Source organism: Oncorhynchus masou, unplaced genomic scaffold (genome assembly GCF_036934945.1).
Source record: "Oncorhynchus masou masou isolate Uvic2021 unplaced genomic scaffold, UVic_Omas_1.1 unplaced_scaffold_1737, whole genome shotgun sequence".
In the NCBI taxonomy this organism is placed as follows: Eukaryota; Metazoa; Chordata; class Actinopteri; order Salmoniformes; family Salmonidae; genus Oncorhynchus; species Oncorhynchus masou.
Window position 1 is genome coordinate 89317 of NW_027007518.1, and position 27486 is coordinate 116802.

General features: G+C 42.9%; 2 protein-coding genes and 1 long non-coding RNA gene across 5 annotated transcripts; 2 read left to right on the forward strand and 1 right to left on the reverse strand.

Moving 5' to 3' along the window:
- Window position 1: 1 nt before the first annotated feature.
- Window positions 2–11736, forward strand: LOC135532128 (E3 ubiquitin-protein ligase CHIP-like). Of its 3 annotated transcripts, none has more exons than XM_064959755.1 (8): window positions 2–306; window positions 2334–2533; window positions 2768–2966; window positions 5032–5197; window positions 5777–5864; window positions 6755–6811; window positions 7345–7461; window positions 9165–11736. In XM_064959755.1, the coding sequence occupies exons 2-8, from the start codon at window positions 2420–2422 to the stop codon at window positions 9288–9290; spliced, it is 867 nt and encodes a 288-aa protein (XP_064815827.1). In that variant the 5' UTR covers window positions 2–306; window positions 2334–2419; the 3' UTR covers window positions 9291–11736. The 3 variants fall into 3 exon arrangements, with proteins under 3 accessions (XP_064815827.1, XP_064815829.1, XP_064815828.1); XM_064959757.1 differs by having other exon boundaries at window positions 2771–2966; XM_064959756.1 differs by having other exon boundaries at window positions 2338–2533.
- Window positions 11737–11779: 43 nt separating this feature from the next.
- On the reverse strand, window positions 11780–16582 carry jmjd8 (jumonji domain containing 8). The gene is made up of 9 exons (XM_064959758.1): window positions 16388–16582; window positions 16128–16223; window positions 15957–16005; window positions 15757–15853; window positions 15602–15670; window positions 15298–15417; window positions 14510–14577; window positions 13002–13133; window positions 11780–12422 (listed from the first exon to the last, which is right to left on the reverse strand). Exons 1-9 carry the CDS (start codon window positions 16474–16476, stop codon window positions 12342–12344), a joined length of 801 nt encoding a protein of 266 aa, XP_064815830.1. The 5' UTR covers window positions 16477–16582; the 3' UTR covers window positions 11780–12341.
- A 3661-nt stretch (window positions 16583–20243) lies between these two features.
- LOC135532130 (uncharacterized) lies at window positions 20244–27392 on the forward strand. Its single transcript, XR_010454292.1, has 3 exons — window positions 20244–20378; window positions 25889–26988; window positions 27256–27392. It is a non-coding gene; the product is annotated as an uncharacterized LOC135532130 (long non-coding RNA).
- The last annotated feature ends 94 nt before the right edge of the window (window positions 27393–27486 follow it).

Here is a 27486-nt window from a genome sequence, read left to right on the forward strand (position 1 = left end):
ATGACTACCAGAAATGTATCAAAACATGAGCTAGTTAGCTGGTTACGCACGAGCGTGTCCTCCCACCTAAAATAATACTACAGACTACTCTGTCAAATAATATACATTGATTATACACATGTTTGGATACCTGTGCTTTACGTTATAGTTAGGCAGTTCGCTAGCTAGCTAACGTTATATTCTAAAAATATTAAATTGTCTGCGTTGGAAGAGGTAGACAGACGAGCTGTGTGGGAGGAGGCCATAACCAGGACGAGAGCGAAGTCGGAGAGGCCGCTTGACACCTGAGGGGAGGGCATCGAAACGGTAACAGGCTAGCTAGCGTTATGCTTGCAGCTATTTGGAAGCTTGCCAGTGAGCCAGAGTTGCCTATTTTTCCTGTATCTTTACTTAAGTGCAACTGTCAAATCAAACGATGTAGCAAGCTAGCCCCTGTTGTTTTATCCAAACATTGCTAGTTAACTACAAATTAGCTACAGTCACTGTTTGTAGTAGTAGACCGGCAATACCCCTCAATCACTGTTTACAGTAGAGTAGACCGGCAACACCCCTCAATCACTGTTTACAGTAGAGTAGACCGGCTACACCCTCAATCACTTTTTGTACTAGTAGACTGGCAACACCCCTGAATGACTACACCCCTAAATGACTACAGACCCGTAGCACTCACGTCCATAGCCATCAAGTGCTTTGAAAGGCTGGTAATGGCTCACATCAACACCATTATCACCATTATCCCAGAAACCCTAGACCCACTCCAATTTGCATACCACCCAAACAGATCCACAGATGATGCAATCTCTATTGCACTCCACACTGTCCTTTCCCACCTGGACAAAAGGAACAACTATGTGATAATGCTGTTCATTGACTACAGCTCAGTGTTCAACACCATAGTTCCCTCAAAGCTCATCACTAAGCTAAGGAATCTGAGACTAAACACCTCCCTCTGCAACTGGATCATGGACTTCCTGACGGGCCGCCCCCAGGCGGTAAGGGTAGGTTGCAACACATCTGCCACACTGGAGCTGCCCAGGGGTGCGTGCTCAGTCCCCTCCTGTACTCCCTGATCACCCACGACTGCATGGTCAGGCACGACTCCAACACCATCCTTAAGTTTGCTGATGACAACAGTGGTAGGCTTGATCACCGACAACGACGAGACAGCCTATAGGGAGGAGGTCAGAGACCTGGCTGGGTGGTGCCAGAATAACAACCTATCCTTCAACGTAACCAAGACTAAGGAGATTATTGTGGACTACAGGAAAAGGAGCACTGAGCACGTCACCATTCTCATCGACGGGGCTGTAGTGGAGCAGGTTGAGAGCTTCAAGTTCCTTGGTGTCCACATCAACAACAAACTAGAATGGTCCAAACACACCAAGACAGTCGTGAAGAGGGTACGACAAAGCCTATTCCCCCTCAGGAAACTGAAAAGATTTGGCATCGGTCCTGAGATCCTCAAAAGGTTCTACAGCTGCAACAGCGAGAGCATCCTGACCGGTTGCATCACTGCCTGGTATGGCAATTGCTCGGCCTCCGACCGCAAGGCACTACAGAGGGTAGTGCGTACGGCCCAGTACATTACTGGGGCAAAGCTGCCTGCCATCCAGGACCTCTACACCAGGCGGTGTCAGAGGAAGGCCCTAAAAATTGTCAAAGACCCCAACCACCCCAGTCATAGACTGTTCTCTCTACTACCGCATGGCAAGCGGTACCGGAGTGCCAAGTCTAGGACAAAAAGGCTTCTCAACAGATTTTACCCCCAAGCCATAAAACTTTTAGACAGGTAACCAAATGGTTACCCGGACTATTTGTACCCCCCCACTTTAACTATACATTCATGTACCTACTACCTCAATTGGCCCGACCAACCAGTGCTCCCGCTCATTGGCTAACCGGGCTATCTGCATTGTGTCCCACCACCCGCCAACCCCTCTTTTTACGCTATTGCTACCCTCTGTTCATCATATATGCATAGTCAATTTAACCATACCTACATGTACATACTACCTCAATAAGCCTGACCAACCGGTGCCTGTATATAGCCTTGCTACTGTTATTTTCAAATGTCTTTTTACTGTTGTTTTATTTCTTTATTTACCTACACACACACACACACCTTTTTTTCGCACTATTGGTTAGAGCCTATAAGTAAGCGTTTCGCTGTAAGGTCTACCTACACCTGTTGTATTCGGCACATGTGACAAATTAACTTTGATTTGATCACTATTTATAGTAGTAGACCAGCAACACCCCTCAAATGAAACTCCTCCATCTGCTTCACTCACCCATACTATTGATGTCTTGGAATTCGTGCATTCTCTCCCCAGCCAGCCGCAGCCCGGCCTGAGACACGGGTAGCAGGATAGGGAAGCAGAGCGGAGAGGCCGCCGCCACAGCGGGGCCGGCGGACAAGATGGAGGGCAGCCCTGAGAAGAGTGTCTCAGCGCAGGAGTGGAAGGAGCAGGGCAACCGCCTCTTCCTCAGCCGCAAGTACCAGGAGTCGGCCGCCTGCTACAGCAAAGCCATCGTAAGGACAAGGCCTCGGGAGAAGGGGAGAGAGTGTGGAGTGTGTGTGGGTGGAACTGAGGTAGTGTCCCAAATTGTAACTTTGCATGATGAGTAACCTCACTCCGAGACATAGAAAGTCAGCTATCGGTTGTAGCGAAGAGTGTGTGTGCGTGTGCAAGCGTGGCATACTTAGGAATGGGATAAGGGTGTGAGGAAGGAGGATAGAAATAGTGAATAATGTGTTTGTCCCCAGAAGCGAAACCCCTCAGTATCTGTGTACTACACCAACCGGGCACTGTGCCACGTGAAGCTGCAGCAACACGACAAGGCCCTGGCCGACTGCAAGCAGGCACTGGAGCTGGATCCCCAGTCAGTCAAGGCCCTCTTCTTCCTGGGTCAGTGTCACCTGGAGATGGAGAACTACGACGAAGCCATCGGCAACCTGCAGAGAGGTGGGCTGGGGACCAAGGTGGCAATCAAGGGTCCAGACACAGGGTGCATCTCACTAGTCGAAATAGGCCTCCTATCTCGTAGTCCCCCTGTCCCATAGGCCTCGTGTCTTCTCTCCTTCATCTGTACTCATTTTAAAGACCTGGACAAGTGTCAAAAGAAATTCCCAATATACATCTACCAGGTAGTGTTAACCAGTCTTTGGATTTCAGATTGGTGTAGATTAAGGAGAGGAAATTAAGAGGTAGCTACTAGACTATTGAGATGAGGAGAGGAAGCTACTAGACTATTGAGATGAGGAGAGGAAGCTACTAGACTATTGAGATGAGGAGAGGTATATACTAGACTATTGAGATGAGGAGAGGAAGCTACTATACTATTGAGATGAGGAGGGGAAGCTACTAGACTATTGAGATGAGGAGAGGAAGCTACTAGACTATTGAGATGAGGAGAGGAAGCTACTAGACTATTGAGATGAGGAGAGGAAGCTACTAGACTATTGAGATGAGGAGAGGAAGCTACTAGACTATTGAGATGAGGAGAGGAAGCTATTAGACTATTGAGATGAGGAGAGGAAGCTACTAGACTATTGAGATGAGGAGAGGAAGCTACTAGACTGAGATGAGAGAAAGCTACTAGACTATTGAGATGAGGAGAGGAAGCTATTAGACTATTGAGATGAGATGAGGAGAGAAGCTACTATACTATTGAGATGAGGAGAGGAAGCTACTAGAGAGATGAGAGGAAGCTACTAGAGATGAGCTATTGACTATTGAGATGAGGAGAGGAAGCTACTAGACTATTGAGATGAGGAGAGAGAAGCTACTAGACTATTGAGATGAGGAGAGGAAGCTACTAGACTATTGAGAGGAGAGGAAGCTGAGGAGAGGAAGCTACTAGACTATTGAGATGAGGAGAGGAAGCTACTAGACTATTGAGATGAGGAGAGGAAGCTACTAGACTGAGATGAGAGAAAGCTACTAGACTATTGAGATGAGGAGAGGAAGCTATTAGACTATTGAGATGAGGAGAGGAAGCTACTATACTATTGAGATGAGGAGAGGAAGCTACTAGACTATACTAGACTATTGATGAGGAGAGGAAGCTACAAGACTATTGAGGAGAGGAAGCTACTAGACTATTGAGGTGAGGAGAGGAAGCTACAAGACTATTGAGGAGAGGAAGCTACTAGACTATTGAGATGAGGAGAGGAAGCTACTAGACTATTGAGATGAGGAGAGGTGAGAGATGAGGAGAGGAAGCTACTAGACTATTGAGGTGAGGAGAGGAAGCTACTAGACTATTGAGGTGAGGAGAGGAAGCTACTAGACTATTGAGGTGAGGAGAGGAGAGGAAGCTACTAGACTATTGAGATGAGGAGAGGTAGCTACTATACTATTGAGATGAGCTACTATACTATTGAGATGAGGAGAGGAAGCTACTAGACTATTGAGGTGAGGAGAGGAAGCTACTAGACTATTGAGGAGAGGAAGCTACAAGACTATTGAGGAGAGGAAGCTACTAGACTATTGAGGTGAGGTGAGGAGAGGAAGCTACTAGACTATTGAGATGAGGAGAGGTAGCTACTATACTATTGAGATGAGGAGAGGAAGCTACTAGACTATTGAGGTGAGGAGAGGAAGCTACTAGACTATTGAGGTGAGGAGAGGAAGCTACTAGACTATTGAGGTGAGGAGAGGAAGCTACAAGACTATTGAGGAGAGGAAGCTACTAGACTATTGAGGTGAGGTGAGGAGAGGAAGCTACAAGACTATTGAGATGAGAGGAAGCTACTAGACTATTGAGGTGAGGTGAGGAGAGGAAGCTACAAGACTATTGAGGTGAGACTATTGAGGTGAGGAGAGGAAGACTATCAAGATGCACCCATCCCGGACACACTCCCATTCAGGAGTCTAGATACACACATCAACATATATTTCTAAGTTACTTGCCTAAGTCCTAATAAAAAAGCATTGACAGGACATTGGATTAAGTCAGCTCTACCAGCTAATGCAAAGCTTAATTTTCACCATTAATAATAATAGTTGTCCTTCATTTGGCCCTCAGCATATAACCTGGCGAAAGAGCAACGGTTGAACTTTGGCGACGACATTCCCAGTGCCCTCCGGATAGCCAAGAAGAAGCGCTGGAACAGCATCGAGGAGAAGCGCATTAACCAGGAGAATGAGCTGCACGCCTATCTCACCAAACTCATCCTGGCAGAGAAGGAGAGGTGAGAGATTCTTTCTGTGCTCACCTATAGTTTGTTTCCGGCTGTGTGTTCTATATATGTTGTGTATCAGTGGACGGCTCATAGTAGTGGCTGGAGTGGAGTCTAGTGGCTGGAATGGAGTCTAATGGAATGGTATCCAGCATGTTTGATGCCATTCCAATCACACCGTTCCAGCTATTATTATGACCCGTCCTCCCCTCAGCAGCCTCCACTGCCTTGTTGGTAGAACGTCTCTTACAGTAGGGGGCATTAATATAATAATAATATATGCCATTTGGCAGACGCTTTCAACCAAAGCAGTCATGCAGGCATATACTTTTCATGCCCGGTGGTCCCGGGAATCAAACCCACTATCCTGATGTTGCTTGGCGTCACTCTGAGAAAGTTTTTTTTATTTTTAAATATATTTTTTTAATTTAAAAATTTAAAAAAATCACCAACTATGGTTGGTGTGTAAAACCAGTTAGTCCATCCATTTATAGGCCTACAATCCATACTATCCATTTATATTGCAATAAGTTAAGCCTTGGTTGGCTGAAGTTAGCAGAGTGATTTGGATGACGTTGGCCCTATCCTCAGGGAACTGGATGACAGCAGAGAGGAACACGACGCCAAGTCGGAGGAATGCAGAAGCCGACACGACCTCACTAAGTTCCCCTCCAAACACGTGAGTCCTAAACCAAGTGTACGAACATCCAGCTAACGTCCAAAGACGCAGGGTATAGACAAATAACAATGGGAAAATAAGCACCTACCCACATTCTGTTTAGAATGCTCTCGTAGCCTAGGTTACGAGACATGGATAAACAACTAAAGGGTTTTCATTGGCTAAACCAAAGACATGTTAACACAACCTTACTAATCAAGATCTGTTTTTCCCCCTCATAAGGATATGCAACAGAACAGGGGTGTTATGCTCCCAAAAACTCTTAGTGGGCACAAAGTATGTGAGGATGGCAGGGGGTGGTCTGGAGGGGGTTTAGGAGAATTTAGCAGTTGTGCTTAATTCTATGTCAAATGATATTTTTTTGCAAAGATAAGAATAACTGTTGAGCTGCCTGCATCCTCCTGACTAGTGGTGAAATAAAAGATAGAAATATGCTTCTCTGCATCCCTGCTAAAATCTGAGTAAAAGGTTGAGAGGAAGGTGAGTGTTATTCAGTACATTTAGGAATTGCTTGCTTTTCTAGTCTACCAACCTTACCAGCAGACAAGCCAGCCTAGATAGTTAGACAAGCTACTCCAACTTAAATGATAGGTAGCGAGTTATGAGGTAGGTGGCTAGTAGTGTGTCTATATATAAAAATATATATATTTATATTTTTTACAGGACAAATCTGAGTGGGCACGTGCCCCTGTGTCCTCTATGGGCATGATGCCTCTGTAACAGAACATGTTTTAAACCTGTTTAAATCGGGCTGGGTCTTACTCTAGCTTATTGCATGTATGTGTGTCTTTCGGAGGAGTTGGAATAAAGCGGAAGTCAGATTTTGGTTGGACCTTGTGTACAATTGATGAATAAAGTGATGTTAATTTAGGTGTCACATTTCTCTACAGGACAAGCACCTGTCAGACATGGAGGAGCTCTTCTCTCAGCTGGATGAGAAGAGGAAGGTGAGTGCTCTACTGCCTCCTGCTGGATACAGGATCAGGGGGAGAATCTCTGTTGCATTTCCTTGATTCTTCCTCTCCGCTTTCCTCGCCTCTGTCTGAACACCCATTGGATGAGGTCAGAGGTCCCTCCCCTCTAACCTTCCCATCCAATGGTTTTTGAGAAGGAGGCGAGTAATAGGGAGATATAAATACAAGTATCATCTTGTCTTCTGATTGGCTGGGTGAAAATTATTCCAAATTGCTTCCACCTGTCCAATCCTCTCAGATCTAGAGGAGCGGCTAGTCTGCGGTGGAGTAGGGGCTAGGGGTTTGGAACTCACCACTAGCCCATACATAATCAATGGTTTGTGTTTGATGGCTATCACTCTGGCCATACTAGAAACAACTCTCTATTCCTAAACCCTTAAACAATCTTAACCCAAACCCTTCATTAATAACAAATACCAGGTCTGAATGTACAAGACACTAACATATGTAACTACAGTATACATCTGTTCTAACATGGCTATTTAGTGATAATCTCTGTTTAACAGAAGAGGGAGATCCCAGACTACCTGTGTGGAAAGATCAGCTTTGAGTTGATGAGGGAGCCCTGCATTACACCCAGTGGGATCACTTACGACCGCAAAGACATCGAGGAGCACCTACAGGTAAGGATTAGTCTCATCAAACCTGACCCTGACCTCATCAAACCTGACACTGACCTCATCAAACCTGACCTCATCAAACCTGACCCTAGGCAACAGCAGTGACTGGGTCAGGTTTGAAAGATGGGCTCTTACGGCATCCTTGATAAGGTGGAGAAAAAATTCTGGGGTGGGTCCTCTTCAGACAGACAACTCTCCCAGCAAATCACGAGGCAGACATGCCAGAATGTCATGATTTGAAACCAAAATTTGAAGGAAAAACCTTTGCACTGGTTTTAGTGGAGGTAGTTGATGCAAACTAGACACTTGCGAAATGCACTCATTAAAAATAACCTCAGTGATTGCCATCTTGCTAGCTACTATTTAGTATTGTATTCAATACTAAATAGATAAAGTAGTGATCAGGTATTGATGTAGGCAGTGAAGTAGTTCCTCTATGCCAAACTGATGTTCTGTTACGTACAGACATGTTAAACTGGAACAACCTAGATGTTGCCTCCCACAACCCATGTAAAAGAATAGTTCCACATCATTTTCGTGGTAGTATTATTAAGTATTAAGCAGGGGTGAATGTAAGGCGGTATGGTCCGGTACGGTGTCCCGGCAAAATATATAGTGGGGGTACGTTGTACCGGTAAAACATCTCAACAATAATTAAAACAAGTCAAGAACTGTGCTATTACACCACTATCATTACAGCATGTCAGAGACACGAAACATGAAAATGGCTCCCAAAATGCGATGTGGTTGGACGAAAACACAGACATTTTGCCAAAGTAGAGATGAGTGGCCGACACTGAGACACGCGCGGTCAGCAGTGGACACATACATTATGTCCTAATGACAAATAGCGAATGTCATCAGACTTTCTGAGGCTTTATGTCACAGATGCTTCTTTCCATTCACCACTGTTTGGAGGCTGGAACTGAAATATACTGTGAGTGGATGAACGCAGGCTGGTAGCCTATTAGTAAAGCAGCCCTTTTCAAGTGATGGCTTGACAATCAGATTAAAACATCATAACTGTTTGTGTTTATGCCACAATAAAAGGTCATACATGTTGAATGACAAATCTTTACGACTAGGCCAACAGAGATGCTATTGAATTAATAGGGATTCAAATCAAATCACATTTGTCACATCTACCAAAACAACAGATGTAGACCTTACAGTGAAATGCTTACTTACAAGGCCTTAACAAACAATTTAGTTCTAAGAAAATACCACACAAAAAAATAAGAATAACAAATAATTGAAGAGCAGCAGTAAATAACAATTTATTTTGTTCGTTATTTCACCTTTATTTAACCAGGTAGGCTAGTTGAGAACAAGTTCTCATTTACAACTGAGACCTGGCCAAGATAAAGCATAGCAGTGTGAACAAACAACAACACAGAGTTACACATGGAATAGTGGGGCAATATACAGGGGGTACCGGTACAGAGTCAATGTGCGGGGGCACCGGTGTCGAGGTAATTGAGGTAATATGTACATGTCGGTAGAGTTATTAAAGTGACGATGCATAGATAATAACAGAGTAGCAGCAGCGTAGAAGACGGGAGGGGTGTAATTCTCTGATCAGGCTCATACATTCTGTTGGTCAGGAGGTTCTGTACCAGGAAGAAATTAAATGTACTTTCAGCCCTGCTATTAAGGTGTTATGTCTCCCATAGGATCCTAACTGTCTTTGTTCTTTATGTTTGCAGCGAGTTGGCCATTTTGACCCGGTGACACGCAGCCCTCTGACTCAAGACCAGCTGATCCCTAATCTGGCCATGAAAGAGGTCATCGATGCTTTCATCATGGAGAATGGATGGGTGGAGGACTACTGAAGGAGGGAGGGAGAGAGGGGGGAGTTGGAATCATTCCAAAAGAAGAACCAGACATAAAAAGACGACAACAAACCAAACAAGTATGATCTGCACTTTAAAGCTGAGGCAACACCACCGACTTACATACCTTCACTAGGACTGAGACTACACCAGACTGACATACCTTCACTAGGACTGAGACTACACCAGACTGACATACCTTCACTAGGACTGAGACTATACCACAGACTGACATACCTTCACTAGGACTGAGACCACACCACAGACTTACATACCTTCACTAGGAGTGAGACTACACCACAGACTGACATACCTTCACTAGGACTGAGACTACACCACAGACTGACATGCCTTCACTAGGACTGAGACTACACCACAGACCTACATACCTTCACTAGGACTGAGACTACACCACAGACTGACATACCTTCACTAGGACTGAGACTACACCACATACTGACATACCTTCACTAGGACTGAGACTACACCACATACTGACATACCTTCACTAGGACTGAGACTACACCACATACTGACATACCTTCACTAGGACTGAGACTACACCACATACTGACATACCTTCACTAGGACTGAGACTACACCACATACTGACATACCTTCACTAGGACTGAGACTACACCACAGACTGACATACCTTCACTAGGACTGAGACTACACCACAGACTTACATACCTTCACTAGGAGTGAGACTACACCACAGATGACTGAGACTACACCACAGACCTACATACCTTCACTAGGACTGAGACTACACCACAGATGACTGAGACTACACCAGACTGACATACCTTCACTAGGACTGAGACTACACCACAGACTTATACTAGGACTGCCATTAAATCTCCTGTTGATCTATACATCTCTTTCTGTTTCCATCCTTGTCCCCCCATTTATTTTATTGTGTCTCTCAGCTGCTCCTACTAATCAGACACAACAATCAGGACACGCTAGCAAACATTGCATCGAATCAGATCACATCATCAAACAACAGGACCCAATCAGAATATAGTACCCAACACCTTGGGCCAATCGCTTGAACGTTACTCTCAGAACAACCAATCATATTGCAGACTCCTAAACCTAATCACATCCTAGACCTCGAGTCTACAAGTGCAGCGATTGACCAATCAGGGCTAAATGTACTTTACTTTTGGTGATGCTCCACAACTTGTCTTCTATTTTAAATCTCCTTTTCTACGGGGAAGAGGACTGTCTGAGGCACCGCCATGTTTTCGCCACTCTCCATTGTAGTCCTCTTGAGTGGCTTGTAGATGGTCCAATGTAGTCCTCTTGAGTGATGGGCCAATTTTAAACCCAACCTGATCTCTTACCACCACAATGCAGCACTTCTCTATATCCTCTTGGAGGGCTGAAAAGACTGTATAAGCACGAGTTGTATAATATAGAAAGAAACCTAAGCCCTCATCTTCAGTGTTTTGCAGTATGTAGGGAAGCAGTATGTGTAATCAATATGATGAAGAGCATTCAAGGCTTTGCGCAAAGGGTTGTTTTTTGACCAGGGACGTCTCTAATGTTGGCGAGCTGAGTTTCCACCATTTTGTTGCCTCTCATCTGGCTCATACAGAGCTGAGCGGTAATGAATGAAGAAGTGCGTAGCAGTAGGGGTCAGGGTTGGGGTCAATTCTATTTCAATTCCAGTCAATTAATTAAACCCAATTCCAAATTTTCTTTAAAAAGATTGGTTTAAAATTGTGTGAGTCACAGGTGTGTTTTTGACGGCTGTGTTTAATTGTAATGTGTTTTCTCTGGTTTACATGTCACTGAATGTTTGCAGGTGGTGTCCTGTCTGTGCCTCAAGTGGAGTTTGAAGTAGAATATGGAAGTCAGTCATCTGATTGGCTTTGAGAAGGGCTGTCTTCTCCTCAGTATAACTTACTGCTCGTGGTCTCTTTTGTTTTAATGATTCCACGCTTAGAGCCTCAGTCCAATGGCTGCAAAGCATGGTTGGGGTCGATTACATTTTTCAATTGTCGATTTTAGAATGCAAATTCATAAATTAAAATATCCTGATTTAAAAAAAAAAAAAGTCATTTTCAATTTGACCCCTCAACCCTGCTGCAAACAGATAGTTTCCTCTTCTCATTTCAGAAATCATATGACCCTGTTTGACTTACCAACTGAAAAGAATTGAATGTGAAATGAACCTGTATATTCCTACCCTCTGCTGGATATGAGGATGCACAGTTATGTTGTGTTAGTCAGTCGTGAGTATCAATATTATGTGTACATGTAGGGGTGTGTTTATGTGGGATAGGGGTGTGGACATACTCCTAGGCCCCGACTCCTCCTAAGAGGGGGGTGGGAATAGTCCAGTTTCTCTGGAGCCTCATTGGGACTGTGAATGTTCTTTATTTCACTGTTGTGCTGTTGTCTACAAGTGTTCCAATAAAGGCTACAACTTAGAGGCTGCAGTGTTTACATTGATAATCAAGATACAAATGTCCATCTTATTTTCAAGTACTTTATTTAAAAAAAAAAAAAAAAAAGTCAAATATATTAGCTGCATTTGACCTAGTTGGCCCGGTACCATGGAACCGATGGGGAAAAGTCCCAGAAGTGGAAACGGCTAGAAAACCAGTGTGACTTCCAGGGAATACAGTCAGAACAAGCCACACTCATCTCCTGTTGGTCAGTAGACGTTCCAATAGTCTTTGACCGCTTTGTTTCTTTGTCTCCAAACAGATGGATCACTGATCTACATAGTAGTTATGACGACAACGGAAATACAGCTTTTGATAACTTTTTGGGCAGTTTTCAGTTGACAGGAGTGGTGTGGTGCCATTTCAGTTGACATGATACTTTTGAAAAGTGCATCCTTCCTGCTCCCCCTCACTAATCAGGAACCACTGTGTGTGTGTGTGAACTGTGCTATCTGAGGGGGGGTGTTGAGAACTGTGCAAGAAATCTATGATTTCCTCAGAGGGGAAAAAGGAATGATGCATGTTGAAAGTATTCTAACAGGGCTTTGGTCACAGGGCAATGACCCTTAGTCTGTTGCAGGGTCAGGGGTCAGCCCAGGAAGGTGGATATGAAGACACTGGTGTCCAAATTGAGCGTGGCGTGCCACCAGCGGTCAGGGAAATACAGCACCTATCAGCAACAACACAAAGTCAGTGACATTGGAGTGACAAGTCATTAATACTTGATATTATTATCTTCCTGCTTTGCCTTGGTAAGGCAAGAAATAATCTGAATGCAGCCTATCATTCCAATTCAGTGAAAACAATGGCTCAAAAGTCATGTTTGCCTCAAACGTAGTGACCCCATGGTTGTTTTAAGTGTTTAAAACATTCCATAGTTTAAATATGGCCTCAAATGCCTCAAAAGTAAATTTAGCTCATGTTAGTGACCCATGGTTGATAAATGTGTTTAACATTTCATGGTGGAAATTCCTCCAAATGATGACCCCTCTGATTGTTATCCTCATTCTATTATTTTAGCTGATGTTAGTGACCTGTGTAGATAGAGGGAAGGGTGCCAGTTAAAAGTATTGCGATATTCAACCACAGTCTAATCTATTATGGCTGCGTTGGCACAGGTAGACCAATTCTGATCTTTTGACCAATTATTGTAAAAAGAGCTGATCTGATTGGTCAAAAGATGAATTAGTAGACGGAAGGAGATATCTGAATTGGGCTGTGAACACAGCCTTAATGGTAGTTTTCTGACCTCTCCTGGCCGGATGGTGCACTCTATGGGCTTCTCCTCAAGCAGGTAAGGGTATGTGTCTTTGACCCAGGACAGGGTGGTGTAGTTGGGGTGGAAATGGGGCGCCTTGTCCGGGGGGTACAGGAACCAGCGCTGTGGTGGTTGGAGAATGAAAATGTATCTCATACTGTTGTGTTTAACAGACGTGCATCAATTACAACAAGGTAGTGTAGTGTGCTAAGGCTAACAGCATCAATTACAAGGTAGTGTAGTGTGCTAAGGCTAACAGCATCAATTACAAGGTAGTGTAGTGTGCTAAGGCTAACAGCATCAATTACAAGGTACAACTAAGCATCAATTACAAGGTAGTGTAGTGTGCTAAGGCTAACAGCATCAATTACAAGGCGGTAGTGTAGTGTGCTAAGGCTAACAGCATCAATTACAAGGTAGTGTAGTGTGCTAAGGCTAACAGCATTGATTACAACAAAATAGTGTAGTGTGTTAAGGCTAACAGCATCAATTACAAGGTAGTGTAGTGTGCTAAGGCTAACAGCATCAATTACAAGGTAGTGTAGATGTTGAGGCTGACCCTGAATTCAGGCTTACACCAGCCTACCTACTGGTGCTGGACCAATGTTAACATTAACCAGGTGTCATTGGGGAGGCTGGGACAGCTGTAACCTGGTGTCATTGGGGAGGCTGGGACAGCTGTAACCTGGTGTCATTGGGGAGGCTGGGACAGCTGTAACCAGGTGTCATTGGGGAGGCTGGGACAGCTGTAACCAGGTGTCATTGGGGAGGCTGGGACAGCTGTAACCTGGTGTCATTGGGGAGGCTGGGACAGCTGTAACCAGGTGTCATTGGGGAGGCTGGGACAGCTGTAACCAGGTGTCATTGGGGAGGCTGGGACAGCTGTAACCAGGTGTCATTGGGAGGCTGGGACAGCTGTAACCAGGTGTCATTGGGGAGGCTGGGACAGCTGTAACCAGGTGTCATTGGGGAGGCTGGGACAGCTGTAACCAGGTGTCATTGGGGAGGCTGGGACAGCTGTAACCAGGTGTCATTGGGGAGGCTGGGACAGCTGTAACCAGGTGTCATTGGGGAGGCTGGGACAGCTGTAACCAGGTGTCATTGGGGAGGCTGGGACAGCTGTAACCAGGTGTCATTGGGGAGGCTGGGACAGCTGTAACCAGGTGTCATTGGGGAGGCTGGGACAGCTGTAACCAGGTGTCATTGGGGAGGCTGGGACAGCTGTAACCAGGTGTCATTGGGGAGGCTGGGACAGCTGTAACCAGGTGACATTGGGGAGGCTGGGACAGCTGTAACCAGGTGACATTGGGGAGGCTGGGACAGCTGTAACCAGGTGACATTAGGGAGGCCTATTGTTGTTTTATTGATGTAAAGTGTGTTGTGACTCATGTGAAATGCACTTTAAATAAATCTGACTTGATTTTAAGATATTCTTAGGAGAAATGATCAAGCATAAGGTGGACCATGATTTAATAGGCGGCAGGTAATGTGTTGTTTACCTTCCTGCCATAGATGACCTCAGAGTAGCCGGGTCCATGCCAATGGAAGGGCACACCGGTTCCCGGGCCTGGTTGGGTGGGTAGATAAAGGCACAGGAGATAAGCTTCAACAGAGGATGACAGCCTGTTCTTTACAGTCACCACAGTAACTGGCTGTATGTATCACACACACTATAAAGATGTCCTCTTCTCACAGATGCATCAGTGTGCATGGAGGTTTGTTCAGCTCTCTGCCAACCTGATAGCTGCAGGTGGCAGTTAATGCATCAGTTTAGCCTCTTGCTTCGTACTCTGTGTCCGGTACAAGTCGCCCTGCTACTGATGGTAACGCCATATGCAGCTGTACGACATGATTCTGATATCCAACCCTTGACACTGGTATAGTGTAATCCACAATATATTAATAATAATAATATTATACACGGTGTACAAACATGAGGAACACCTGCTCTTTCCATGACGAACTGACCAGGTGAAAGCTATGATCCCTTATTGATGTCACTTGGTAAATCCACTTCAAATCTGTGTCGATGAAGGGAAGGAGACTTTTAAGCCTTGAGACGTTGATTGTGTATGTGTGCCATTCAGAGGATATTTAAGTGCCTTTGGATGGGGTATGGTAGTAAGTGCCAGGTGCACCGGTTTGTGTCAAGAGCTGTAACACTGCTGGGTTTTTCACGCTCAACAGTTTCCGGTGTGTATCAAGAATGGTCCACCACTCAAAGGACATCCAGCCAACTTGACACAACAGTGGGAAGCTGTACTAAGAGCCATACAGGTCCACTGACCTGCGATCCCGAAGCTGTAGGCCCCCGTGGTGTGAGGCAGCATGTAGCGTGGTGCCTTGTAGTTCTCAAACAGAGAGTGCCACTCCGTGAAGTTGTTGTCCCCAAAGAAATACAGAGTGTCTGTCAAAGAGAGACCGGGTGAGATACAGGATGTGTGGCTGTGGGAACTTTTCATTGTTTCTGTTAATGCTTTGACTTTTCAGCGTGATCACATAACATGCTGTATTATATTACGGATCATGGTTTGCCTGTTGAGCTCATGTACTGTACAACGACCATTAGGTGTTCCAGACAGCAAACTCACCACTGCCCAGTGTGTCCACAGACTGAGGTCTCAGCAGCAAGTCCACAAACTCCTCAAACCGGACATCCACTAAATGATAATGAAGAGGCAAAGTAAGGTACTACAAATAGAGAACACTGAATACCTTCTAGGATGACTACATTGTGTGTGTGTACCTTTCCTGTAAGAGTAGGTGTTGGCAGTACTGAGCCTCACCATCCTCTCTCCATACTGCTGCAGCAGGCTCGACTTGGAGCACAAGAACTGGAATTTCTGAAAACAAAACAATTCCATTCACCAGAGCCCATTGCTATACCGATAGTAAGGCCTATGAGACAAGTTGATTTTTGTAATTGCTTTTTTGTTTCACACGTACCGTATTGTCAGAGAAACCTTTCAGGATGACTGGTTTGGAGTAGGCATATCTGTGAATAAAACGAGGTAGAAAAGTGTTTCCAATGTATGGGTGCAGAACACACACAGTGTAATGATTTACAGACTACAAACACACCCAGGCTGAACACATGAAATAGATTACAGCACGTACTGTTGGATAAACTGGCGATGTGATAACGAAGCTTTGTCCCAGATGTCAATGTTGCAAGGACCCTCATCAGTCAAACTGTATTCTGAATTTGACGACCTGCATGCGAGGGGAAAATGCTTTTTGGGCTACGAATACTAGTATTATTAAATGCATGTAAGAGTTAGTTAGATTAAAAGTTCAAATCTGTGGAAAAAAATAATAGAATTATCCGTCATTTATAGATGGTCAAAGACGTAACTTATCCTAAAATAACCACTCACCAGCCTCCGTCATTCTCCGCCACCAGTGCATCTAAAGCCGATCTCCAAAACAATAGGAGAAATACTTGTATTCCGAGTTTATATTCCATATGGAAATAGCTTTACAGTGCTTCGCAAGTACGCCTCATGTCCGTATACCTTTATGGCGTTACGTATTTCTAATAGAAAGGCTTTAGATTGCTCCTGCCGGTTGTGCCAATGCCCATTGGCTATTGATTTCCTTCTTCCTGAAGTGTAGTGTTCATATGGACCAATCACATTTGACCAACGAGCTGTCTATGGAGGGATCTACAATAACTACAATTTGTATTGTTTTTGGCTAGACGGGATGCAGCTAATGTCAGAAGTGATATTTCGTAGCATGTTAGGAGAATTTACAGCAGATTAGGTCATTAATGTACCAGGTAAGGAGAATTAGGTTGAGGTTAGGAAATGGGCTAGGGTTTGCTAACATTCTTCCCTGACGCCACTGTAACATGCACATTTTGACGTTACTTTGACATTAGCTGCATCCCTTCCAGCAATGACCATTTGAATTGCACACATTTAATACATTGCATACGGTACATTTAATTTGTATTTTTGTTTCAAATACCAACTGATGAAAGGGCATACATTTTCTCCACAACTCTTTCTAATTGTCCTTCACAGACTTTGACAATATTTATTTTGGCAGAATTATATACAAAAATAGCCAGGTATAACGTTTGCTTGGTATAGTATATTTCTGTTTGTATACCACAGTTCACCTTTTGATGAATACATGTAAACTCAGCAAAAAAATAAACGTCCTCTCACTGTCAACTGCATATATTTCCAGCAAACTGAACATGTGTAAATATTTGTATGAACATAACAAGACTCAACATCTGAGACATAAACTGAACAAGTTCCACAGACATGTGACTAACAAAAATTGAATAATGTGTCCCTGAACAAAGGGGGGGTCAAAATCAAAAGTAACAGTCAGTATCTGATGTGGCCACCAGCTGCACTAAGTGCTGCAGTGCGATCTCCTCCTCATGGAGTGCACCAGATTAGCCAGTTCTTGCTGTGAGGCGTTGCCCAACTCTTCCACCAAGGCACCTGCAAGTGTGCTGTCAGTGTGCTGTCTACAGTATAGCTTCCTTCACTGTCCCTGTAACATACTAGGCTAGAAATAGTGATCCTCTGCTCCTAAACACACGTGACCGTCCTCCTTGACAACGTACGAACCGATTGAACTGTAGAACAAATATCTAATTTGATATGTCCATTGGCGACATTTCCAGCTAGCTGTGGAGTTGGCTTACGACACCTTTTTAACTCTGTTGCATATGCTCACATGGTGTCTTAACGTTGTTATGTGGATGACACTCTTTTCCCCCTCCTCCCCTCTGACACCCATGTGGTGACACGTATCTCGGCTGGGTTTCTAGCCTACCTACCACTTCAAGCTCAGTCTTGACAAGGCAAGGAGAGAGCTGCTCTTCCTCCTGAGGAAGGCCTGCCCACTCCAAGACCTCTCAATCACAGTTGACAACTCCGATTCTATGTACAGTATACTGTATATACCAGTGGAGGCTACTGAAGGGAGGACGGCTCATAATAATGGCTGAAATGGAGTGAATGGAATGGTATCAAACATGAGCTAGATACCATTCCATTCACTCCATTCCAGCCATTATACGCCACTCCAGCCATTATTATGAGCTGTCCTCCCCTCAAGAAATACAGTTTACATTTGTTCCAAAAGCCAGTGAAAACGAGACTTGGTAGTGCAAGACTATGATTGGGTTGACACATTTCAGACCCGTTGTTATTCCTTAAAGCTGGAATCCTTATTGATGAAACTGCCACGCCCGTTTGGGATATTACAACAACAAAGAAGTTACTGCAAACAACGAACACTGTTATTTTTCCCTTGGGCATCATTGCACCAGTGGTAGAGTAGCAACATATGTAATGTCCCCAAAACAATACCATGATGCACAACACTCCCCAGCTCTGCTTTGTCAATAAAACTAAAGCAATAACAACATCTGTGGGGTGGACAGTGGCACTATTTCCCCTACTGCAGATTTCCATCTTTAAAAGTGAACAAAGGGGCTTTCAACTGTACAGTCAGTTCCATTCAGAGCCTTCTTAAATGACGGGGGGATTGCTGATTTAAAAGGGGCCATGCATTTGTCTGTACGCCTGTTTGCAGTTCCATAGCCATGTTCAGTAGTTGAAAAATATGTTTTTATGTGAATGTAAAACAGGGAAGATGATATGCCTGAACTAGATGTAAATTTTCCATTGCAAAATGTTTTGCTTTAGTGTGCCCATATTGAACACATCCCAGCAAGGGATTAGATCTTCAGCAGGAACATAAACAAATAAAGAATATTTATACCCATCATTGTGAAACAAAAGGTTGTGATGCAGTTATGCCCTCAGAAACCCGTGTTGTGATGCTGGTTCTTTGTTGCCACTGACAACTAAAACAACGAAAGCGTTGTCATCAGACACCTGGAGGTGTGAATATTCTTCGTTGAGGTTTAATGGCAGTTGACATCCATATTATATTGCATTACCACCAAATACACTATATATACAAAAGTATGTGGACACTCCTTCAAATTAGTGGATTCTGCCATTTCAGCCACACCTGTTGCTGACAGGTGTATACAATTGAGCACACAGCCATGCAATCTCCATAGACAAACATTGGCCGTAGACTGGCCTTACTGATGATCTCAGTGACTTTCAACATGGCACCATCATAGGATGCCACCTTTCCAACAAGTCAGTTCATCAAATTTCTGCCCTGCTAGAGCTGCATCAGTCAACTGTAAGTGCTGCTATTGTGAGGTGGAAACATCTAGGAGCTACAACGACTCATCCCCTGGCCACACAAGCTCACAGAACAGAGTGCTTTACGGTTGCAACACTCACTACTGAGTTCCAAACTGCCTCTGGAAGCAACGTCAGCACAATAACTGTTCGTCGGGAGCTTACTAAAATATGTCTCCATGGCCGAGCAGCCGCACACAAGCCTAAGATCACCATGCGCAATGCCAAGCGTCGTCTGGAGTCATGTAAAGCTTGTCGCCATTGGACTCTGGAGCAGTGGAAACGTGTTCTCCTGAGTTATAAATCAAGCTTCACCATCTGGCAGTCCGACGGACTAATATGGGTTTGGCGGATTCCTGGAGAACGCTACCTGCACCAATGCATAGTGCCAACTGTAAAATTTGGTGGAGGAGGAATAATGGTCTGGGGCTGTTTTTCATGGTTCGGGCTAGGCCCCTTAGTTCCAGTGAACAGGAAATCTTTAATGCTACAGCATACAATGACATTCTAGACAATTTTGTTCTTCCAACTGTGTGGCAACAGTTTGGGGAAGGCCCTTCCTGTTTCAGCACGACAATGCCCCCATTCACCAAGCAAGGTCCAGACAGAAAAGTTTGTTTTAAAGATCAATGGAGGAACTTGACTGGCCTGCACAGAGCCCTGACCTCAACTCCATCAAAATCCTTTGGGATGAATTGGAACTCCGACTGCGAGTCAGGCCTAATCGGCCAACATCAGTGCCCAACCTCACTACTGCTCTTGTGGCTGAATGGAAGTCCCCACAGCTATGTTCCAACATCTAGTGGAAAACATTCCCAGAGAGTGGGAAGGCTTTCCAACTCCCCATTGATGCCCATGATTTTGGAATGAAATGTTCGACGAGCAGGTGTCCACATACTTTTGGTCATGTGGTGTATATAGGGTTAGATGACAGTGCAATTTCATAAATAGTTTAATTAACAAATGTGAAACACAAACTGTTAAAGTTCCTCCCTGTCTCTGGCCGTACTCTAGTACAGTAGGTGGCGGTAATGCAACATGATATTGGATGCAAACTGCTGATAAACTCCACAGAAGACGAAGAAGATGACAGAAAACTGTGAAAAACAGCAATTACATGGAAGCTACACGAAGAAGAGGTCTGGAAAATGAATTCTGTTTTCGGGATACAAAGGCAGGCAACTTTTTCTGAATGTCTTAATATAAATGTAGCCATTAACAAAGTAGGCTAGGCCTAGCATACTGTTCAAATCCATGAATTTACAGGACCTGTATCCTATACTGGAAGAACAAAAATGCTATAAATTCGCGTAGTTCGTCCTGGTAAGGAAGTGAAACTAAAAATGGTTTACAAGCCAGGCCCTATTAAAATATATTCCATTACGTATTGTAAATACTTGCTCCCTTTGCGGAAAACACATTTCTTGTCTTGATATTCCGTTGGAATTCACAATTAATTTCGGATGCATTGTCAAATAGTAATGATATATGGGGTAGGCAAAGTTTCTCCTTATGTCCGATTTTAGGAAAGTTACAAAAGTATCTGCGTCACGTCCATAAACAAAACCTCACATTTCAAAACATTGCTGTGTACATAAGTCATTCAAGTGATATTTAATTTAAATCAATGGCAACTTATTCTGCCAACAAGAAAATGTAATAAGTAATTGATGAAAACAAACGAAAACAGGTTTTTGTTAAACATTACATTGGGGGCTATGGAAGGGGTGGAGTGAAAATTGCTACATAGTCCCCCTCCAAAACAACGTGATCGACGACCTCTTTTCGGTCTTATGTTCAAACATTTTAAATGGGATAAAAGTACAGCTGGAGTGCTGCTCTTTGTTTACGTCCATTTAGCTTCGTTCAAACTCTCTTCAGCCTTAGACCCACCCATCTCTTAAATAATTGTAAACACGTGACTGTGGCCTAAAGCAGTGAGGTCGTGCTTAAAAAACAAAAGATTATAAGATTAAAATACTTTATTAACTTGAAGTGCTAAAGGTAGTAGCCTACAATTTTTATATATATATATATATATATATATATATATATATATAAAAATGTAAACACACAAAGGCTTAAGTAGAAACACTATCAAAACGTAGGCCTACATCATGAGATCCTTTGTGTGACTGGTTCAGGTCAGGCTCAAATCAAATTGTATTTGTCACATGCCCCGAATACAATAGCTGTAGACTTGACTGTGAAATGCTTACTTACGAGCCCTTTCCCTACAATGCAGAGTTGGAAAAAAATATGTATAAAAATTAGCGAAATTAAAAAAGGAAAATAGTAATGCCTCTTTAGTGACTGAATAATGGTCGCCTTGGCTTTTTTGAGCACGACCACGTGCTAACGGACAGGGACTCAAATCTACTTTTTGGTACACATGCCAGTGTGGCAGATAGATAAAAAGCAATCTACCAGCCATTTAAGATTTTTTTTTTACCACCCAAAATGTTTTTTTCTGCAAAAATTACACCAACAAAACACAAAACAATTGATGAGCATGCTTTGTAATGTATCTAAAACAACAAATGTGTTACTAGTAAGAAGTAATGTGGTATATTGTTTACAGTGGCGATTTTAGCATGTCAATCTTGGTGTGGCAACAAAAACAAAAAGTGATATGCATGCCAGCAAAGCCACAGCGACTCCCGGCACACACAACCTCCGCTCCAGGCCGGCGGCTGGGAGAGAGTCAAATGTACATTCTGATAGGTCTATTTCCCCAACATTGGAACGATATTCTAATGTTATACATTTCCATAACCTAAATAATTACATATGCGATGCATAGATAGCCATATCATTGTTTGAAACCTGGACATAAACTATTTTACCTTGCTTTTAATTAGCCTACCGCCAAAATCCGACCATAGAAAAAAAGCAAAGATTTCCTGATATGTCATTGAAACCATTTCTTCAACTGTCCAAATGCCGTAAGGTGCAATCCTATTGTTGCATCTTCTGATACTCCCTCTTTCTACGTTTTTACCATTAGGCTTTATATCCATCTCTGTGGCATTATAAAAACCACTGGCCTCAGGTGCACGTTTGAGAATGGTGTTCTCCTGTAGTAGCATTCTGGAACATTCACTCATGGCCGAGACAAGTGAAAACATTGTTGCGCTAATGTGAATTATTCATAGTTTATCAACTTTTAAGCTAAATGTTGTGGTATGTTTCATCAGCCCCGTCTTTGTGTTTAAACATTTTAGTATGTAATCACTGTTGTATGCATTTCATATGTTTCTGGCCTATCGTCCCGCAACTGTCCTAACATCTGTTTTGAACAATCCCAGACATATTTTGTTATCGTCCTCGGGATGACGGGACGCTCCTGATTTCGAGCAATATAGAATTGTGTAGTATACTGTAGAATCCCTTGATTGATTTAAAAACACAATACAACCACATGTGGATACAATGCATTTAGAAATGTGTTGAGAATAACACAAGTTAGTTCAAACAGCTAAGCCACATTAAAAATACACACATGAAAAATATTATAGTCTTAATAAATGTGTATATACTGTATTGTTTTTGTGGACATGACTGTAGTATACTGTAGTATTTACTGTAGTGTTTTTGCAGACATGACTAGTATATTGTAGTAACACCTGTCGACTAGGGTTAGCTACAATGGCACAACAACCAGACTGCCTACTGTTTGATAAGGGGAAGGCCTCAACCAGGACATAAGACACACAGGTTTGTGACAGGCCACCTATTGAGTTGGGTCAACAGTTCTGAGCAATGCAAGGACCAGACACAACACCTTAGCAAAAATATGTGTTATTACAATTGTAACATCTAAACGTTAGGTTCTAGGCCCATTAAAGGGAAACAGTACAGAAGCTGATATAAATAACAAACTAAGTTTATTAAAGCTTGAAGGATTGAGTTTGCTTGTTTGACACAGATAAATAACACACATTAACAAGAGTAACTAATTACATCTGTTACTTCCACTAGGTAGCCTTCTGAAGTAGAAAAATGCTTAAACAAAGATTCTACTGGCTAAGTTCACAGCATGACTAAAAACAGTGACCAACAATACTCTACTGCTGACGGTAAAGAAAGAACAGTTAACCACTGTGTAACGGCTATCTTAGTTAGCGGTGTTCGCGCTAAATAGCGTTTCAATCGGTGACGTCACTTGCTCTCAGACCTTGAAGTAGTAGTTCTCCTTGCTCTGCAAGGGCCGCGGCTTTTGTGGAGCGATGGATAACGATGCTTCGTGGGTGTCAGTTGTTGATGTGTGCAGAGGGTCCCTGGTTCGCGCCCGGGTATGGGCGAGGGGACGGTCTAAAATTATACTGTTACAACTGCATTTACATAAACCATAGAACAGTTAACCACTGTATTTACATAAACCATAGATATTTTAGAAACACATGACTTCACTTAAAGACAGTCAGTCACCTTAATGGAGGGCACTGCCAATAAAATGCTTGGACCTCAAACCAGCAATCTCTCGCTCTCTCTCTGCTAAGTTTGTGTGTGTGTATTAGTACTTTAGTTGTGCCAGGAAAAATACTACAGTTATTCACTGTAGTGTTTTTGAGGACATCAGTATAGTATAGAAATATAGTAATAGTTCTCCCACTTAAAAAGATGAGGCCTGTAATTTTCATCATAGGTACACTTCAACTATGACAGACAAAATGAGGAAAAAAATCCAGAAAATCACACTGTAGGATTTTTAATGAATTTATTTGCAAATTATGGTGGAAAATAAGTATTTGGTCAATAACAAAAGTTTACCTCAATACTTTGTTGTATACGCTTTGGCAATGACAGAGGTCAAACGTTTTCTGTAAGTCTTCACAAGGTTTTCACACACTGTTGCTGGTATTTTGGCCCATTCCTCCATGCAGATCTCCTCTAGAGCAGTGATGTTTTGGTGCTGTTGCTGGGCAACACGGACTTTCAACTCCCTCCAAAGATTTTCTAAGGGGTTGAGATCTGGAGACTGGCCAGGCCACTCCAAGACCTTGAAATGCTTCTTACGAAGCCACTCCTTCGTTGTCCGGGCGGTGTGTTTGGGATCATTGTCATGCTGAAAGACCCAGCCACGTTTCATCTTCAATGCCCTTGCTGATGGAAGGAGGTTTTCACTCAAAATCTCACGATACATGGCCCCATTCATTCTTTCCTTTACACGGATCAGTCGTCCTGGTCCCTTTGCAGAAAAACGGCCCCAAAGCATGATGTTTCCACCACCATGCTTCACAGTAGGTATGGTGTTCTTTGGATGCAACTCAGCATTCTTTGTCCTCCAAACACGACGAGTTGAGTTTTTACCAAAAAGTTCTATTTTGGTTTCATCGGACCATATGACATTCTCCCAATCTTCCGGATCATCCAAATGCTCTCTAGCAAACTTCAGACAGGCCTGGACATGTACTGGCTTAAGTAGGGGGACACGTCTGGCACTGCAGGATTTGAGTCCCTGGCGGCGTAGTGTGTTACTGATGGTAGGCTTTGTTACTTTGGTCCCAGCTCTCTGCAGGTCATTCACTAGGTCCCCCCGTGTGGTTCTGGGATTTTTGCTCACCGTTCTTGTGATAATTTTGACCCCACGGGGTGAGATCTTGTGTGGAGTTCCAGATCCAGTGAGATTATCAGTGGTCTTGTATGTCTTCCATTTCCTAATAATTGTTCCCACAGTTGATTTCTTCAAACCAAGCTGCTTACCAATTGCAGATTCAGTCTTCCCAGCCTGGTGCAGGTCTACAATTTTGTTTCTGGTGTCCTTTGACAGCTCTTTGGTCTTGGCCATGGTGGAGTTTGGAGTGTGACTGTTTGAGGTTGTGGACAGGTGTCTTTTATACTGATAACAAGTTTAAACAGGTGCCATTAATACAGGTAACGGGTGGAGGACAGAGGAGCCTCTTAAAGAAGAAGTTACAGGTCTGTAAGAGCCAGAAATCTTGCTTGTTTGTAGGTGACCAAATACTTATTTTTCCACCATAATTTGCAAATAAATTCATTAAAAATCCTACAATGTGATTTTCTGGATTTTTTTTCTCATTTTGTCTGTCATAGTTGAAGTGTACCTATGATGAAAATTACAGGCCTCTCTCATCTTTTTAAGTAGGAGAACTTGCACAATTGGTGGCTGACTAAATACTTTTTTGCCCCACTGTAAATATAATTAATTATATTTCTATGGGTGTTACCATCATTGGTTTTATACTCCCACTGGTGGCACAATGTTATCATAGTGGTACAATATCATTTAAAGCCATATTAGTTGGTTTACAATGGGAAGATGTGCCCAAATACGTCTTGAAAAATTCAGTATTTGTTTTTCCAGAATGCCATGCCCAAATGCCACCGGAGACCATACTGCCAAGTGCTTGGAGGATTTTAACATTCCATTTTCTGTTTTTGAATGGTGTGAGCGTACCCTAACAACAGAATGATGTGAATATTTTTTAATGAGGGTTTATGCTCACATCATTGACATTTATAGTAAGCATATTTGAAACGGTCTGTTTGAGATGGTTTGGTGTTGGGGGTTATAAGTGTTTTTTCGAGTATAGGATGAGTCAACAACATTACTTGGGTATGAGTTAACAGAATATGAACTTTTAAAAGTGAGATTTTCACTGGACAGTTACTTTAACCATTTCTTCGGTGTGTTAAATAAAGTGCTTGGTGTATTCACAGGTCAGAGCATCTTGATCAGAGGTCTGCCATGGATTCCCCCGAGGAGAGGCACATTGTAGGACCCCTTGTACACAGTTCATTTGAAAGGATCATTTGACTCACCTGTGTTATTGTCATCATCAACCAACATTGTTAATAAACATTACATGACATTCTTAAGTGAGATTACATTAGGTGAGATTACATTAGGTTACATTAGGTGAGATTACATTAGGTGAGATTACATTAGGTTACATTAGGTGAGATTACATTAGGTTACATTAGGTGAGATTACATTAGGTTACATTAGGTGAGATTACATTAGGTTACATTAGGTGAGATTACATTAGGTTACATTAGGTGAGATTACATTAGGTGAGATTACATTAGGTGAGATTACATTAGGTTACATTAGGTGAGATTACATTAGGTGAGATTACATTAGGTTACATTAGGCTGCTACCACACCTGCAGTGCTAGCCACAGTATCTTTTTCAGAAGACTGTAAGACCATTTCAGAGCGGATCAGAATCCCACTTGTGATTGGTGGATTATGTTTGTCTCCTAACGTTGCTTAATTAAACTTGGAATATACTTCATGCTCGGGAGGAAGAAATTCAACAACTATCTCTGGTTTTCAATGCTCACAACTCTCAAATCAACCACACACTTCTAGCACATCATGTTTCTGTTCTATTAATTAATAGCGGTATCTACCCTGTATATAATCTGAACGTTTCAGAACTCTATGACCTCAATGTTAAAATAGGTACTTTTTTTCTCCATTTCCTGCTTTCAGTTTAGTTGTGTTTTACTTGAGGAAGGATGCAAGCTGGGTTACACCAGTCTCAGAAGTTGTATTTCTGTTTAGCTTAAAAGTAATCTACCATTAGGCTGCAAGTGTTGTAAAAGGTGTTGTTTTAAAAAAAAAAGTCCAGTGTACAAGGGGTCAAAATGAGTCTCTCTGGGGAGAATGAGGAGGCTGGCCCTCCCTCTAGTATCTGTGAAGAGACTGAAGAGGAAGCCACTGCTTCTAGAATGAGTCCCTCAGGGAGTGAGGGAGAAATGTCCCTTAAAAGGAGTTTTCTTACAGAACAGGACACTGACAGGGAACATAAGAGGTAAGATCATCAAATAGGTGTGAAGGAGCTGAGAGTTTGTAACAACTATCGAACAAGCCAGTATTGTTGTGATTTGTCTTTATTTCATGCAATAGATCAAGTGAATCAGACATTTTGTTGGATACATTTACTATATCACAAATCTATTCCTAGCTGTTATATGAATTAAGACTGATGACAATTATAACGTAACCATAGAAAAAACAGTTAAACATTTTTATAAGTGCGCGCACTCCATGTTGTAAATTAATATCCTGCTCTAAACAGGATCAAGACAGACAGACCAGTCTCGCCTGCACCTAGTGGTGTCTCCATGAAGAGTGACCGATCGATGGGACTTCCTATTCTCTTTAGGAAAGCAGAACTTTCCACGGAGCAAAGGTGAGTTCTGAGACTATTCTTTCAAATCTGCAATCATGGGAAATACAAAAGTAAAACAAATCTTAAGTGTGTGAACACTGTTCTATTTTGGAGACAAACATCCTGATTTAAACACTT

Bases quoted from the DNA above. Each gene is read 5' to 3' on its own strand.
- LOC135532128 (XM_064959755.1), top strand. From the start codon at position 2,420: ATGGAGGGCAGCCCTGAGAAGAGTGTCTCAGCGCAGGAGTGGAAGGAG. The intron at 2,534-2,767 runs GTAAGGACAAGG...GTTTGTCCCCAG, and splicing joins CCTGCTACAGCAAAGCCATC to AAGCGAAACCCCTCAGTATC. The intron at 2,967-5,031 runs GTGGGCTGGGGA...TTTGGCCCTCAG, and splicing joins CATCGGCAACCTGCAGAGAG to CATATAACCTGGCGAAAGAG.
- jmjd8 (XM_064959758.1), bottom strand. From the start codon at position 16,476: ATGGAATATAAACTCGGAATACAAGTATTTCTCCTATTGTTTTGGAGA. The intron at 15,671-15,756 runs GTACACACACAC...ATTATCATTTAG, and splicing joins CACCTACTCTTACAGGAAAG to TGGATGTCCGGTTTGAGGAG. The intron at 14,578-15,297 runs GTCAGTGGACCT...CCACCCAACCAG, and splicing joins CTACAGCTTCGGGATCGCAG to GCCCGGGAACCGGTGTGCCC.